The sequence below is a fragment of the Alligator sinensis genome, unplaced genomic scaffold (assembly GCF_000455745.1).
Source record: "Alligator sinensis unplaced genomic scaffold, ASM45574v1 scaffold253_1, whole genome shotgun sequence".
In the NCBI taxonomy this organism is placed as follows: Eukaryota; Metazoa; Chordata; order Crocodylia; family Alligatoridae; genus Alligator; species Alligator sinensis.
In genome coordinates this window covers 33,740-46,825 of record NW_005842147.1, presented here as the reverse complement: position 1 = coordinate 46,825, position 13,086 = coordinate 33,740, and the positions used below count along the sequence as shown (strand labels likewise).

The following is a 13,086-nucleotide window of genomic DNA, read 5'->3' as shown; positions in this document are numbered from 1 at the left end:
TGCTTCCAGTTTTGGGCTCCACAATTCAAAAAGGATGTGGAGAAGCTTGAGAGAGTCCAGAGAAGAGCCACGCGCATGATCAGAGGTCAGGGAAGCAGACCCTACGATGACAGGCTGAGAGCCCTGGGGCTCTTTAGCCTGGAAAAGCGCAGGCTCAGGGGTGATCTGATGGCCACCTACAAGTTTATCAGGGGTGACCACCAGTATCTGGGGGAACGTTTGTTCACCAGAGCGCCCCAAGGGATGACGAGGTCGAATGGTCACAAACTACTTCAAGACCGTTTCAGGCTGGACATAAGGAAGAATTTCTTTACTGTCCGAGCCCCCAAGGTCTGGAACAACCTGCCACCGGAGGTGGTTCAAGCACCTTCATTGAACACCTTCAAGATGAAACTGGATGCTTATCTTGCTGGGATCCTATGACCCCAGCTGACTTCCTGCCCTTTGGGCGGGGGTCTGGACTTGATGATCTTCCAAGGTCCCTTCCAGCCCTGATGTCTATGAAATGAAATCTATGAAATCTATGAAAGTAGCAGAGACTAAGCTCTTAAAAGCTAGCTAGCCGTTAGAAATTATTGAAATGTCTCCAGTTCAGTTCTGGGCTTGAAGCTAGGAGCAGTGCTTTCTCTCAAGCTTTGGGTGTGCAGCCAGGTGCAGCAGGGAGGGTCTCTATTGGACTGCTAAGTGAGGAACTGGTTGAGTCCGTAAGTGAGCCATTATCTTAACCAGCATCAATCACTGTCATACTGAGGAGGACCCACACTGATAATTGAGGACCTGCACTCTACAACACAAATGTGGGGTTTTGATCATCCAGTTATACTGCAGTGAGACTTTTTTAATTATGCAATTTTACTGAAGTAGAACCTGATAGCACACTGTACTCGCATGGGGGAGGAGGGAGGGAGAGGGTAAAGTGAGTGGGGCAGTTCCCCAGGTGACACCATGTGGTTTCAGCACAAATCCATAAAGTAATACCATAGTGGCCTTGGGGAGGGAGGTGCTGGGGCAGTCCCCAAGCAAGGCACTGAAATTTCACAGGGGGTGCCCCAGCTCCTCACACACCCCACCACATTCCCTGCCTTTGCCCTACTCCCCACTTGTACTGAGCTACCACTTGCCATCCCCAGAAGTGGCCTGGGTCCTTTCATTAGGGATCCCTGTATGCAGGATCCCTGTTGGGAGGGGACCAACAAAGAGGGATCTCATGTGGGCAAGCAGGGATAGCTGGAATGTTACTGACTGCAGGTGACCATAAAACTCTGGACACTTTTTCTGTCTGAGTCAAAGTCCATTTCCATGTCTATGCCTTTTAGCAGGACAGCCGGGGAGTCCTCAATCTGGTTCCTCTGATGGGTTGTGGCTGTGTTGATCTTTAAGGCAGCATGTCCTCAAACACAGTGGCATCAGAGTCCTCTGATACATTGGTAATGTGAGTAATATCACTTTTTGTGATACCTGAGTTAGTTCCACAGAGAAGATGCATGTGATCCTGTGTCTGCTGGCACATGGTTGGTGTTCCATGTCCTTGCAAACTGCAGCTTCAGTACCTTGCATATGGAGCAGCCTTGAGCCTAGTCACAGTCATGTCCCCAGGTCAGTGTTTCCACAGCAGTCTGTTCAAAGACTGCCTGGTTTTTGCTGGCTTTATTGGAGCCTCCACTAATTCTTGACCTCTTCCAAATGGTGATGAGATTGACTACTTCCTACCTGGCCCTGTTGGTGCTGTGCTTGCTCATGATGTGAGATGAGGGGCAATTGTAGAGAAAGGATGGATGGGAGTGGAGATATGGTTGTCTGACATTGTAGGTGATGGTGGATTTGAGGGTGTCTCCGATAGATGAACATTCCTAGTGGTTTGATATCTCCATAGTTGGCTATATGGATGGATGGATACATACAGGCTTCAATACTGCTTTTGGGTGGGTGGTGGGCAAGAAATGTTTGGCAAGCTGCCATGCAAAGCAATTAATAGGTGGGAACTTTGCAGTGTCCTAGGACAAAATATTAGCAGATCTTATCCCACAAACCTTTTTGGGGTCAGTCCTGGGATGGTGGCAAAGGACATCTAAGCTATCATAATTCGTTATGGGAGAAAATTGAATCTCCTGGGACAAATGTGACATCTGTTCATAGCCTTCCTTAAAAGACAGAAACTGCAGTTTTGCTAGATGCTAATTGGATGATCTTGGGCCAGGTTCTCAGTTTCTGTCATTGCTGAGCAGCGTTGGTTTACACTAGCCAAAGTTTATAGTCCTTGATTTTTTTTTTTTTATTATTTTTTATTTTTTTTTTAAATCACACACTCATTTTGTTCAGTCAATTCTGTGCATATTCCTGAAACAACATGAGGAGAATGCAATAACATTATAGGCCTGATGGAAGTCATAGAGTAGAAGTGAATTTGCAGTTTATAATTAAGGAAAAATTTGCGGTGTAGTACTTGCAGTTATGTTACAGTGCGTGCAATAATGTTAGTTATAATAATGTTATGAATTTCTTAGTAATTATAATTAGCTGTAGTAGTAATATCAGCAGTTTAAAGGTTGGCACGATATGTTTTTCTTTGCTAGGTTCAGAACTTGAGAAATTGATTTTAAATATTTAAATTTTAAATGCCCCTTCCCTTTCAAAGGACCACCTTCTCATAGTTACTTGAGTTAGCTTCAAGAATGCAACCTGCAAGAGTTTGGTAACAGCTTTTTTGATAGCTAATCCATTGTGGATCCCAGGGCCAAAAACAAATTGTTCAGTCAGAAAGGTTTGTGACTGGTGAAGGAGTGTACTAAAACAATGAGTATGCCCATGGACCCCTACCCCAGCATGGCCTCTTCATCATTTCAGCTACAGAGGACCTGTGGAGTATAAACTCCCCATGGCTTGAAACCCCAAACCAGGTTCAAGGGCTTGTGCCTAGCCTGACTGCTGCAGCTGCTTTCCCTATGGCTATGTAAGAAGAAATTACCTTAATCTGGCCAATAATGGATTGATCTCTTTTTCTTTTAAGGTGTTAAATTTGTTGCAGATGAATGAAGTCTGACTCCATTGATTTTTTTTTTTCTCAGTTATTAATTGTAATTTAGAAATGGTAGAACAGATGCACTTCATGCCTCATTAGATGCTCTAGTAGATTACTGTAAATAATATATTCATGCCTGTTCCTTGCCACACAGTTCACTGTAGTGTGGTTGTTTGTAATCTGTGATTCTAAATAAATCATATTGCTTCCCATATTAGTAAGGTCACAGTTCAGATTGCATAACTTCCCTGATGTGTTCAGGAACATTCTGATCTGCATGGGTAATGACTCTTCTAAAAGTCCATTTGTAGAGGCTAATCATCATCTATTATACTTTCAAAAGGGTAATACATTTCAACTCAAGACCAGTGTTCATACATACACACAAACACATTTTTTAAACACTTAAATTGAAGATGAAGCTTGACTGCTAAACAACTGGAAAATGGCGTATCTCAGATCTTACACTGTATTTTCTTTTTATTCTAGAATGAAAAGGAAATTCTATTCTTGGGATGAGTGTATGAATCTGAGAGAAGTCAAGGTAAAGTTCAGAAAATACCATTTTGATAAGAATACTATGGGCCTGGTTGTTTTCAAGAGGTGGAAGGAATGGAGAGGCCCTAAAGGACCCACCTAGTTGCCCTAGCCCAGGGGCTACCTATAGTGGAAATCTAAATGTCAGGGCACTGCAGTCACCATGCTCTGCCAGCATCTCTGGAAAAAAAAAGTTAGCCTTTAAGAAAGCATCTGTGTTCAGGAAAGTGCTTAAGCAAAAATATGTTAAAGCAGAGCAAATTCATTGCATTTCCTTGGACAGAGTATTTGTTTGTAGCTTTTTGCTTTGGGCATCTTTTTTTCCACCTTCTTCTTTCCAGGCCTGCTGTGTTTCTTAAGGGAGAAACTTTACAATCATTGTTTGTAATTGCCTTGCTCCTTTTCATTTGAAATGAAGTCTAATTATTACTTTACCGTTTTTGTTTATGTAAAATAATGTGGAAGTACATTATCAGCTGCTTAGACTGAGAGGTTTTAAATGTGGTTTATTCTGCTGTTCGCCACTTAACTAGTTTTTAAGAGATGAGGATGGTTTTTATTACCACATATTTGCAAGATGCTTCATTAAACTGTGCAAACATTTTAGATGAACAGTATAAACAGATTATTTCAGCTTGTGTTGTACTACTGAAGTATATTTCTTTATAGTTCCATATTTTTTTTGCATACCACAGCCTCCTAGATAAGACGTCCCTTATTTCGGGAAAACAGAATGAAGAAACAAAGACTTTCCAGAGTCATGGGTGAATGCTGGCCACATGGATCTAGGGTAGTCATTGAGGCATCCCCAGAGTACAGGACATCCCCTTGGTGAAGGCGGGACAACTGGCCTCATAGCCAATCAGTGGTGAGGAGTAAAGCCACTGTCTCCTTTGCCAATCAGCAGTGAGGGGTGGGACCACCACAAAAACGCCACCTCCCTTCCTCCCTGGCTGGCCTGGAACCCTGCTCCTCCTGGCTGTGTACCTTCCCTTCTCTAGGTACAGCCAGTAGAATCGCGAGGAGAAATGATTGGCATGTATTTCCACCAATGAACTGAAAAACAGGACTTTGCAATCTGTTCCTCATTCAGAAATGGACAGGGGACAAAAGGGTTAAAAGCAGGGAAGTTGGGTATAAAACAGGATCAGTGGCCACCCTACATGGATCAGGGACAGTGTCCATACTTCAGCGTCATTGCCTTCCCCCGGCTGCTCAGCCAAGAGCTAGAAGTTTTGCCCTGTCACAGTTGCTGCCACATTGGCATCAGGTTTTGACTGAGCAGCAGGGGAGAGCAGTGACACTGCAGAGTGGACTCTGTCCTGCCTATTTGCAACATAGACACCAACACAGCCAGGACTGGCCCACAGTTTTTTGGGGCCCCCTGCAAGGCATAACTTGACATGAAGAAGGTGGTGGGGGTGGTGAGCGCAGGGGTGAATTAAGGTGCACTGGGGCCCTGGGCAAGCACAAAACTGGAGGCTTTTCCCCCTCCCCCCCACATGGTTAACTAGGTTTCAGGGGGTGGGGGGAGGGGCCCCTTCCCTTCCCTTCCCTTCCCTTCCCTTCCTAGTGCTGGCAGGGAAGGCTGGGTGGACCCAGCTGGGCTGGGGGACACATGCCCGCCACTTCTCCCTGCTCCCCGCCCCCGCATACGCATACACATGGCAGACAAGGGTCTTTGGGTAAATCTGATATCTCTTATTAGACCATCTAAGTAGTTGGAAACATTTTTCTAGCAAGCTTTTGGGTTTAAAAGTCCTTTGTCAGGCTGAGGAAGTATCTGCAGTTGGTGTGTGTTCTTTCTGAATGGAATGAGTAGTATAGAAGCCAGAGGCTTTTCTGCTTTCAAGCTAGTCAGTGAAAAGTAAATTGAGGAGTCAGTGGGTGAGAGTCAGTGGGTTTCGTGGAATCAGTCCTTAAACCGCTTGTTACTGAAAGAGCAAGTTTTGTCCAAGACACTACAGACTTTCTGTGAAAACTTAAAAACATAGATCACCTTCGTAGCTATACCCTCCTAGCCACCATGGATGATACCAGTTTATATACCAACATCCCACACCAGGATGGCATCCAAGCCTGCCTTACATACCTACAAAAGCAAGATGACGACTCTGAGTACAGACCCAAAGATATTACTGAAATGATATGCTTCATCCTCACACGCAACAATTTCACTTTTAATAACCAACACTTCCTCCAGACCATGGGCTCAGCTATGGGCACCAAAATGGCCCCACAGTATGCCAACCTATTTATGAGCCACCTGGAAGAAGAATTCCTCAAAGACTGCATCATCAAACCCTTGCTATAGTTAAGATATATCAATGACATCTTCATCATTTGGACTGAAAACCTGCAATCTCTGATTGCTGAGTTTCTGGATAGAACTCCATCATCACCCCTCCATCCGACTATCTCTTGAGTACTCCAGCACCAACATCTCCTTTTTAGACATGATGATCAGCATCCAGAATGGTAAAATACAGACCATGTTGTACAAGAAACCCGCATACCACTATACATATCTGCGCAGAACCAGCAATCACCCTAAACACACCAAGAAACTTATGATATACAGCCAAGCCCTCAGATACCACCAAATCGGCACTAAGGAGAATACCGAGTGCTACCTCACAAATCTTAAAAAGGCTTTCACACAACAAGGACGCTCCTCCAGAGAGAGAGAGATGCACATTTGAAAGAGTCACCCCGATACCATGTGAAGAATTGCTGCAGTGCAGAAGGAAAACCCCCATGAATCGCACACCGCTGGTTATGACAATATCACCCCTCCCTTGAACCTATATGGAAAATCCTCAAACAGTTGCAACCCATACTAGAAGGAGACCCAATTCTTAAACAGATCTTCCCAGATCCACCCATCCTAGCCTTCAAACAAGCACTGAACCTCGCTAACCTCATCACTAGAATCACACTTCCTATGGCCCAAAACACACCGAATGGGTCCAGGCCAGGCCATGAAAAGAAATGCAAAACCTGCCAACATATCTCCACCACCCCCACAATTGCTACAGCCCACAACAGAACCATCACCATTCCTGGTTCTTACACCTGCACGTCCAGAAACGTTATATATCTCGTTCTGTGCACCAAATGCCCTGATAGAAAATTATGTAGGAGAGACCAAACAACATGTGCACACCAGAATGAACATACACCAGAAATCTATTAAAGACCAGAATACCCAATCACTGGTGGGAGCACATTTCTCACAAGAAAACCGCTTTCTCTCCAATCTCTCAGTATTAATCCTCAAAGGGAATTCACAAAACACATTTCACAGACAAGCCTATGAAATTCATCAACCTCCTGGATACAAAAAATCATGGATTCAACATAGAAGAAATACAAAAATGTAGAACTCTTGGTTCCAAAATGATGCCTTTTATTAGACCAACTAAGAAATCACAAGAAAATTGTCCTTTTCAGCAAGCTTTCGGATTCAAAGGCCCCCTTCATCAGGCTCTGAGAAAAGTATAGATGGTAAAAAGTCCCCATGGGTAGGAAATAAACTTCATTTTGGCACCAAGGGAGCTGGAGATGGAAAGCTGTCCCTCTGGGTCTAGCTTTTTCTTGTGATTTCCCAGTTGGTCTCATAAAAGGTATCATTTTGGAACCAAGAGTTCTACATTTTTGTATTTATTCTTGTCTTAGACCAACTCGGCTACCAAGTACATCCCTGAAACATGGAAGATGCTGAAATTTAGCCGATTTTGAATTTTAAACTTCATTTCAGAACAAGAAGGAAGATTTTTTTTTTTTTTTTACCTTTGTGCCTGCCATCTGACACCTCCAAGGAAGGAATTTTACATAATCTACATACCAAAGAGCAACTCAACACAATTCTCAAAAACACAGCTACTAAGTATATCCCTGGACTAAACACAGACATTGGATTTATGACGTACTCTAAGCTGCCTGACATCTGACTCCCCAGGTACCTGTCCACTTTTCCTTGCTACACTCATCCCCCTTTCCCAGCTCCTCCAGCCTGTGTCTCATGCACTGGCTCCTCCATTCACATCTTCACTGACTGCCCTTCTTGCTGCAGCCCAGCCTCTGGCCTCTTTACTATTTGTTCCATCCAGGAAAAGTGCACACCAACTGCAGGTGCTTCCCCAGCCTGACCAAGGGCTTTTAAGCCCGAAAGCTTGCTAAGAAAAATGTTTCTAACTAATTTAGTTGGTCTAATAAAAGATATCACACACACAAGGTTCCTTGGGTGAATTTGATATCTTTTATTAGACCAACCCAAATGGTTGGAGAATAGTTATTAAGCAAGCTTTCTGGTTCAAAAACCCTTCGTCAGGCTCAGGAAGCTGCAGCAGTCAGTGTGTGCTCTTCCTGGATGGGATGAGAAGATGCAGAGGGGAGGGCTGGGCTGGGCTGGGCTGGGTTGGGCCCGGCGGGGAGCAGGTAAGGCAGAGCTCTCCCAGCCCAGCTCAACCCCCTCCCCCCACCCAGGTGCAGCGCCAGCAGGTGCGGTGGGGCTCTTCAGGCAAGACCCCAGCTCTGTCCTCTCTCCCCCAGCCCTATCAGTGGAGGAGGGGCCCTGCTTCCAGCTGCCGGGGAAGCAAATGTGAAAGCTGCAGTTTTAAACTTGGCGCCAAAAATGGGTGCCGAGTTTAAAACTGTGGCTTTCACTTCCCTGCTGGGGAGGATTCATCGATCGTTAGGGGCTGGAAGGGACCTCACGGATCATTGGGTCCATCCCCCCTACTTTAGGCAGGAAGACAACTAGGGTTAGGTGACCCCAGCAAGGTGACTGTCCAGTCTCCTCTTGAACACCTTTAGGGTAAGTGACTCCACTACCTCTGGAGGGAGTTTATTCCAGTCTAGACACCCTGACCGTGAAGGAGTTTTTCCTGGTATTAAGCCTGAAGCGGCCTTCCAGGAGTTTGTATCCGTTGGTCCTGGTCTTCCCCAGGGGTGCACTAGTGAACAGTTGTTCACCGAGCTCCTGATGCACTCCTCTGATATAGCGGTAAGCTGCTATCGAGTCCCCTCTCAACCTTCTCCTCTTTAGGCTAAAGAGGCCCAGGTCCCTCAGCCTTTCCTCGTGTGGCTTGCCTTGCAAGTCCCTGATCATACGGGTAGCTCTTTTCTGGACCCTCTCAAGTTTTTCCACGTCCTTATTGAAGTGTGGCACCCAGAACTGGACACACTACTCCAACTGCGGTCTCACCAGTGCTGAGTACAGAGGGAGTATCACTTCCTCCTTAGTTTTACATGAGTTGCATCAGTTGCTGCATGCCAGTGTGTTGTTTGGCTTACTGGCCACCGCCTGGCACTGACGGCTCATATTCATGCGATGGTCAGTCATTACCCCAGGTCCCTTTTAGCCATGGTGCAGGTCAGGCTGTCATGTCCGAGCCTGTATGTATGTTGAGGGTTATTTGCCCCTGGGTGGAGCACCTTACACTTTGAAGTGTTAAACTTCATCTGGTTCCGGCCTGCCCAACTCTCTAGCCTGTCCAAGTCCGCTTGTATCTGCAACCTATCTTCTGGCGTGGCCACACCGCCCCATACTGCCCAAGAAGCATGCTTGCTGCACGGGGCCCCTTGGCTGCAGGGTCCTTGCAGCTGCAGGTTTCACAGGCATGGATGGGCCAGCCCTGAGCACAGCCCCTGGCAGCCATTTCAGTATCCCCTGCCTTCATTCTGGCATGGAAATCTACTTCTTCACTTAAGACGTGCACCCCAATTTTGGGTGGCTAATTTTGGGGGGAAGATGCCTGCGGTATGCAACTAAATATAGTGTTTACTGTCTTATTTTAATTTACTACCACTGAATATTGCACCTTTACCTTCTAGCTTAAGTGTTCCATTTGGTTAGTCTTCAGTGCAATACCATATTGCATAATAGGCCATCAACAAGCAAGAGGGATACTAGTCTCTTACCTGATAAACTTGTTTTCTCAGGGTTCATATCTAGTAGTATAGCACTGATGTTTTAAAATTAAATACTTTATGAAAAAGCATAGTGAACTGATTAGTGGTAGAACGGAAATTTCGATGCCATATAAATGTCACAGCTTACAAGATGGGGGTCACTGTTTTCATACATTTCATATTTACAAGCAAGTAATTTGCACCTCCTTCAGACAAATGGATTTGAATTATGGTCATGAATTTAACAGTGACCTCAATATAGTGTTTCAGTGCAGCATTTTCACCCTCCGGTCAAAATGACCCTACATTCTGACTCCTTTTTCTATAGAGTTTTCTGGTGATTGGAGTTGACTTTTATATATGCAAACTGAATAATTGAGGGTCTAGCTGTGAATCACTGGATTCCTGCATGTATAGTGTGTGTGTGTGTGTGTGTGTTTGTGTAATATTTAATTTCCTAGACACAGTGAACACTGATTTTGATCCTAAATATTTATTTTCTTATAAAGGACACTGAAATAAAGGAGTACAATAAGGCATGGAGAAAAAACACAGAAAGTATATGCACTGCATTTAGCAAATTGAGCTATACATAAAAGTTTATAAATTTTCTTTTAGGAATAGCTCCATTTTAGTTCTGTTAAAGAACCAAATCCACTGTCATATTTTGATGATATATTTGTTGTATTGCAGTCTTTGAAGAAACTGAATCATGCCAATGTAATAAAACTGAAAGAAGTTATCCGAGAAAATGACTACCTTTATTTTGTGTTTGAATACATGAAGGAAAATCTGTATCAGTTAATGAAAGACAGGTATGTCTGGTAAAGCGGTAGGCTATGATGTTTTCTGTTTTATTAATGACTAGTAGTGGTATCTTGAGCATATGTAAATGTATAAATATCATTCCATCAATAATGGATTCAGATTGCTAAAAATATGGGACTGCATGCTGTCATTAGGGTTTCCTGAGCTTCCATCAAAGTGGATGTAAGTTATACCTGTGCATCCCCAGAGAACAAATTGGTGTTGTTTATTTTTTGGTATATTTGAAGTAACACAACCAGATAAGCCAGTATGAGGTAATTGCATGCATTCAATGTGTACTAAGTTGCGATGGATTTTTTTTAAAGCAACCCAAACTAGTTTTTCTTAATTCTTATTTTTTTGTATAAAAAATTAAACCATTTCACATACTGCATATGCTCTTTATTTTGGTTTAAGAATGGTGACACAAATGAATCTCATGCACACACAAAATGTGATTTTATAGCCCTTATGCAAGCATATCTCCCATATCAGATTTCTTGAAAATGGGATCCATGTTAGGCCCCATACTGTTAATATACATGTTTGCTTTTGTTCTTTTGCCCTTGAAGTTCTTTTGCTTCATAATATATTTTGCCAAATGTCAAAAATGCATGTGCTATCTTATATAAAAACTTTGATTAAAAAATTACTTGAAATTAATTTGTTTCTTTGCAGGAACAAGTTGTTCCCTGAGCCAGTCATCAGAAACATTATGTATCAGATATTACAAGGGCTAGCTTTTATACATAAGCACGGTAGGTTTCTTGATAGTTTGATTGTGTTATCCTTTGAGGACGAAGACAATGCACAATAACTGTAAAAAAAACCCTATGCAGCTGGAGTTATAGACTGAACTGGTTGCAATTTACTGTATTAGAGATGAAATATGATTGCTCTTTGATGCATTTTTTAAATTGGTTTCAGTCACTTTAAAATATTTTTTTAAAAATCCCAAGAAACCCATTAAGCTATTTATTACCATCAATGAGCTTTGCCAGTCCTGGAGTTCAACATTAAAAAGCCATTTTTTGAAAGCAGCTATACATTTTTTTAGTGTTTAATGATAGCATATCAATGCTAAAATGTACTTAAAGAGTTTTAGTAATTTATTTTTTTTCCATAATCACATTAATTTTGAAGGAGGGTTCATTAAAACAAACAAAAGAAACCAAAAGCTTTGTTCTAATGAATCCCAAAGCAAATGTCATACCTTAGAGAGCTTCTGAATAAAGCAATGCCATAATTTTCCTCCTCCTTTCCCTCTCCCTCCATACATATTTTCACAGGTTTTTTCCATCGGGATATGAAGCCTGAAAACCTTCTGTGTATGGGGCCAGACCTTGTGAAAATTGCTGATTTTGGTTTGGCTAGAGAACTTAGGTCTCAACCACCATACACAGACTATGTTTCTACAAGGTGGTAAGTGACATAAACACAATCTTAATTTATCCTTTTCTTATACCTCTACTTCTGAGTTTGGCCTGTTATTTCTTTCCATCTCCATAGGTATCGAGCACCTGAAGTCTTGCTGAGATCTTCTGTTTATAGTTCTCCTATTGATATATGGGCAGTTGGCAGCATCATGGCTGAACTGTACACACTAAGACCTCTCTTCCCAGGCACAAGTGAAGTAGATGAAATATTCAAAATTTGCCAAGTGTTAGGGCCCCCAAAGAAGGTAAGCTGCTGTGCAGACTTATATAGTAGTAAGAATTATGGAGAATGAAATAAATGGATTGTATTGGATTCTGTTTTACTGTCAAAGGAAGGGGTAGAAGTGAGTGTTCTTATGATTGCTTCTCCATATTGTTCATTCTTTCTGGAGTGTTTTGTTTGCTTCTGTTGGGGTATGAAATATTGCTTTTTTATGTATTAGCATCCTTCTTTGCGGTGTACTTCTACATGCCTCTGCTCTTCATCATTGTAAAATTCAGACTGGTCTGGGCTTTACGAATATTAACATGCAGAAATTCTTTTCTAAGATTTCATCTATCACAGCTGCCTTTTTCTCACTTAGGTCATAATTCTCTCATGGTGTTAACCCAAATTATTGGTATACAAATTATTTCGATCTCATAGAAATTATGCCATAAAGTGGGGGAAAATGCAGCTGGAGCACATGAATTCTTAAAATATAAAACTTCTGATTTCATATAAAATATTCTTAGCAAAGAAGGAAAATCGTTGACAGCATAATAAAGTTAAATTGTTCTTCAGGCAAAAGATACTATTTAAAGACCAATATTTGAAAAATAAAGTTTAGAGTTGTGCTTGTAAAAATCTGCATATGTGTAATGGTATTTACACATGTGCCCATGCATGAACTCACAAATCCAGAAACTGCTTGAACAAATGGGTGAAGGTGAACGATTTTTAGTGCATAGGAAACAAATAACTGAGGGTAGTGTAACAGAGAGTCTGGAATTGAAAAGATGAGAAAAGCAAAGCAGCACAATGAAAAATTGAATAGGACTGTAAGACATGAGAGAACACACTGGGTTTAAACAAGAGAGCAGCGTGAAATGTCTGGAATCTTGAGGGTGAAAGTGAGGAGTTAAAACTTGGTATAGAAGGTAATAAAAATCAGTGAAGGGATTCCTGGGGCATTGGTTTGAGATGGTGGGAGGGACAAGTGGAGGAAAACAATTTTACCTGAAGAATTTTGGATAGACTGAAGAGCAGCTGTATGATGTACAGTACCTGGATGCCAAAGAGAAGGAAACTCCAGTAGCTAAGCCTAAAGATGACAGACATAGCAATGGGAATGGACACAAACAGGCATGTCCGAGGTAGACTTGATGTGA

The 13,086-nt window shown here is 42.5% G+C and overlaps 1 protein-coding gene across 3 annotated transcripts in view; it reads left to right on the top strand.

Annotated features, from left to right (window-relative positions):
• MAK (male germ cell associated kinase) overlaps positions 1–13,086 on the top strand; it is a 46,958-nt gene that overhangs the window by 6,359 nt on the left and 27,513 nt on the right. For all 3 annotated transcript variants that reach the window (XM_014520740.2, XM_014520742.2, XM_014520739.2), the window contains exons 3-7: positions 3,509–3,563; positions 10,166–10,287; positions 10,958–11,037; positions 11,569–11,701; positions 11,789–11,960. In XM_014520740.2, coding sequence (XP_014376226.1) covers positions 3,510–3,563; positions 10,166–10,287; positions 10,958–11,037; positions 11,569–11,701; positions 11,789–11,960 — 561 coding nt within the window. In that variant the 5' untranslated portion in view covers position 3,509. The remainder of the gene's footprint in view (positions 1–3,508; positions 3,564–10,165; positions 10,288–10,957; positions 11,038–11,568; positions 11,702–11,788; positions 11,961–13,086) is intronic.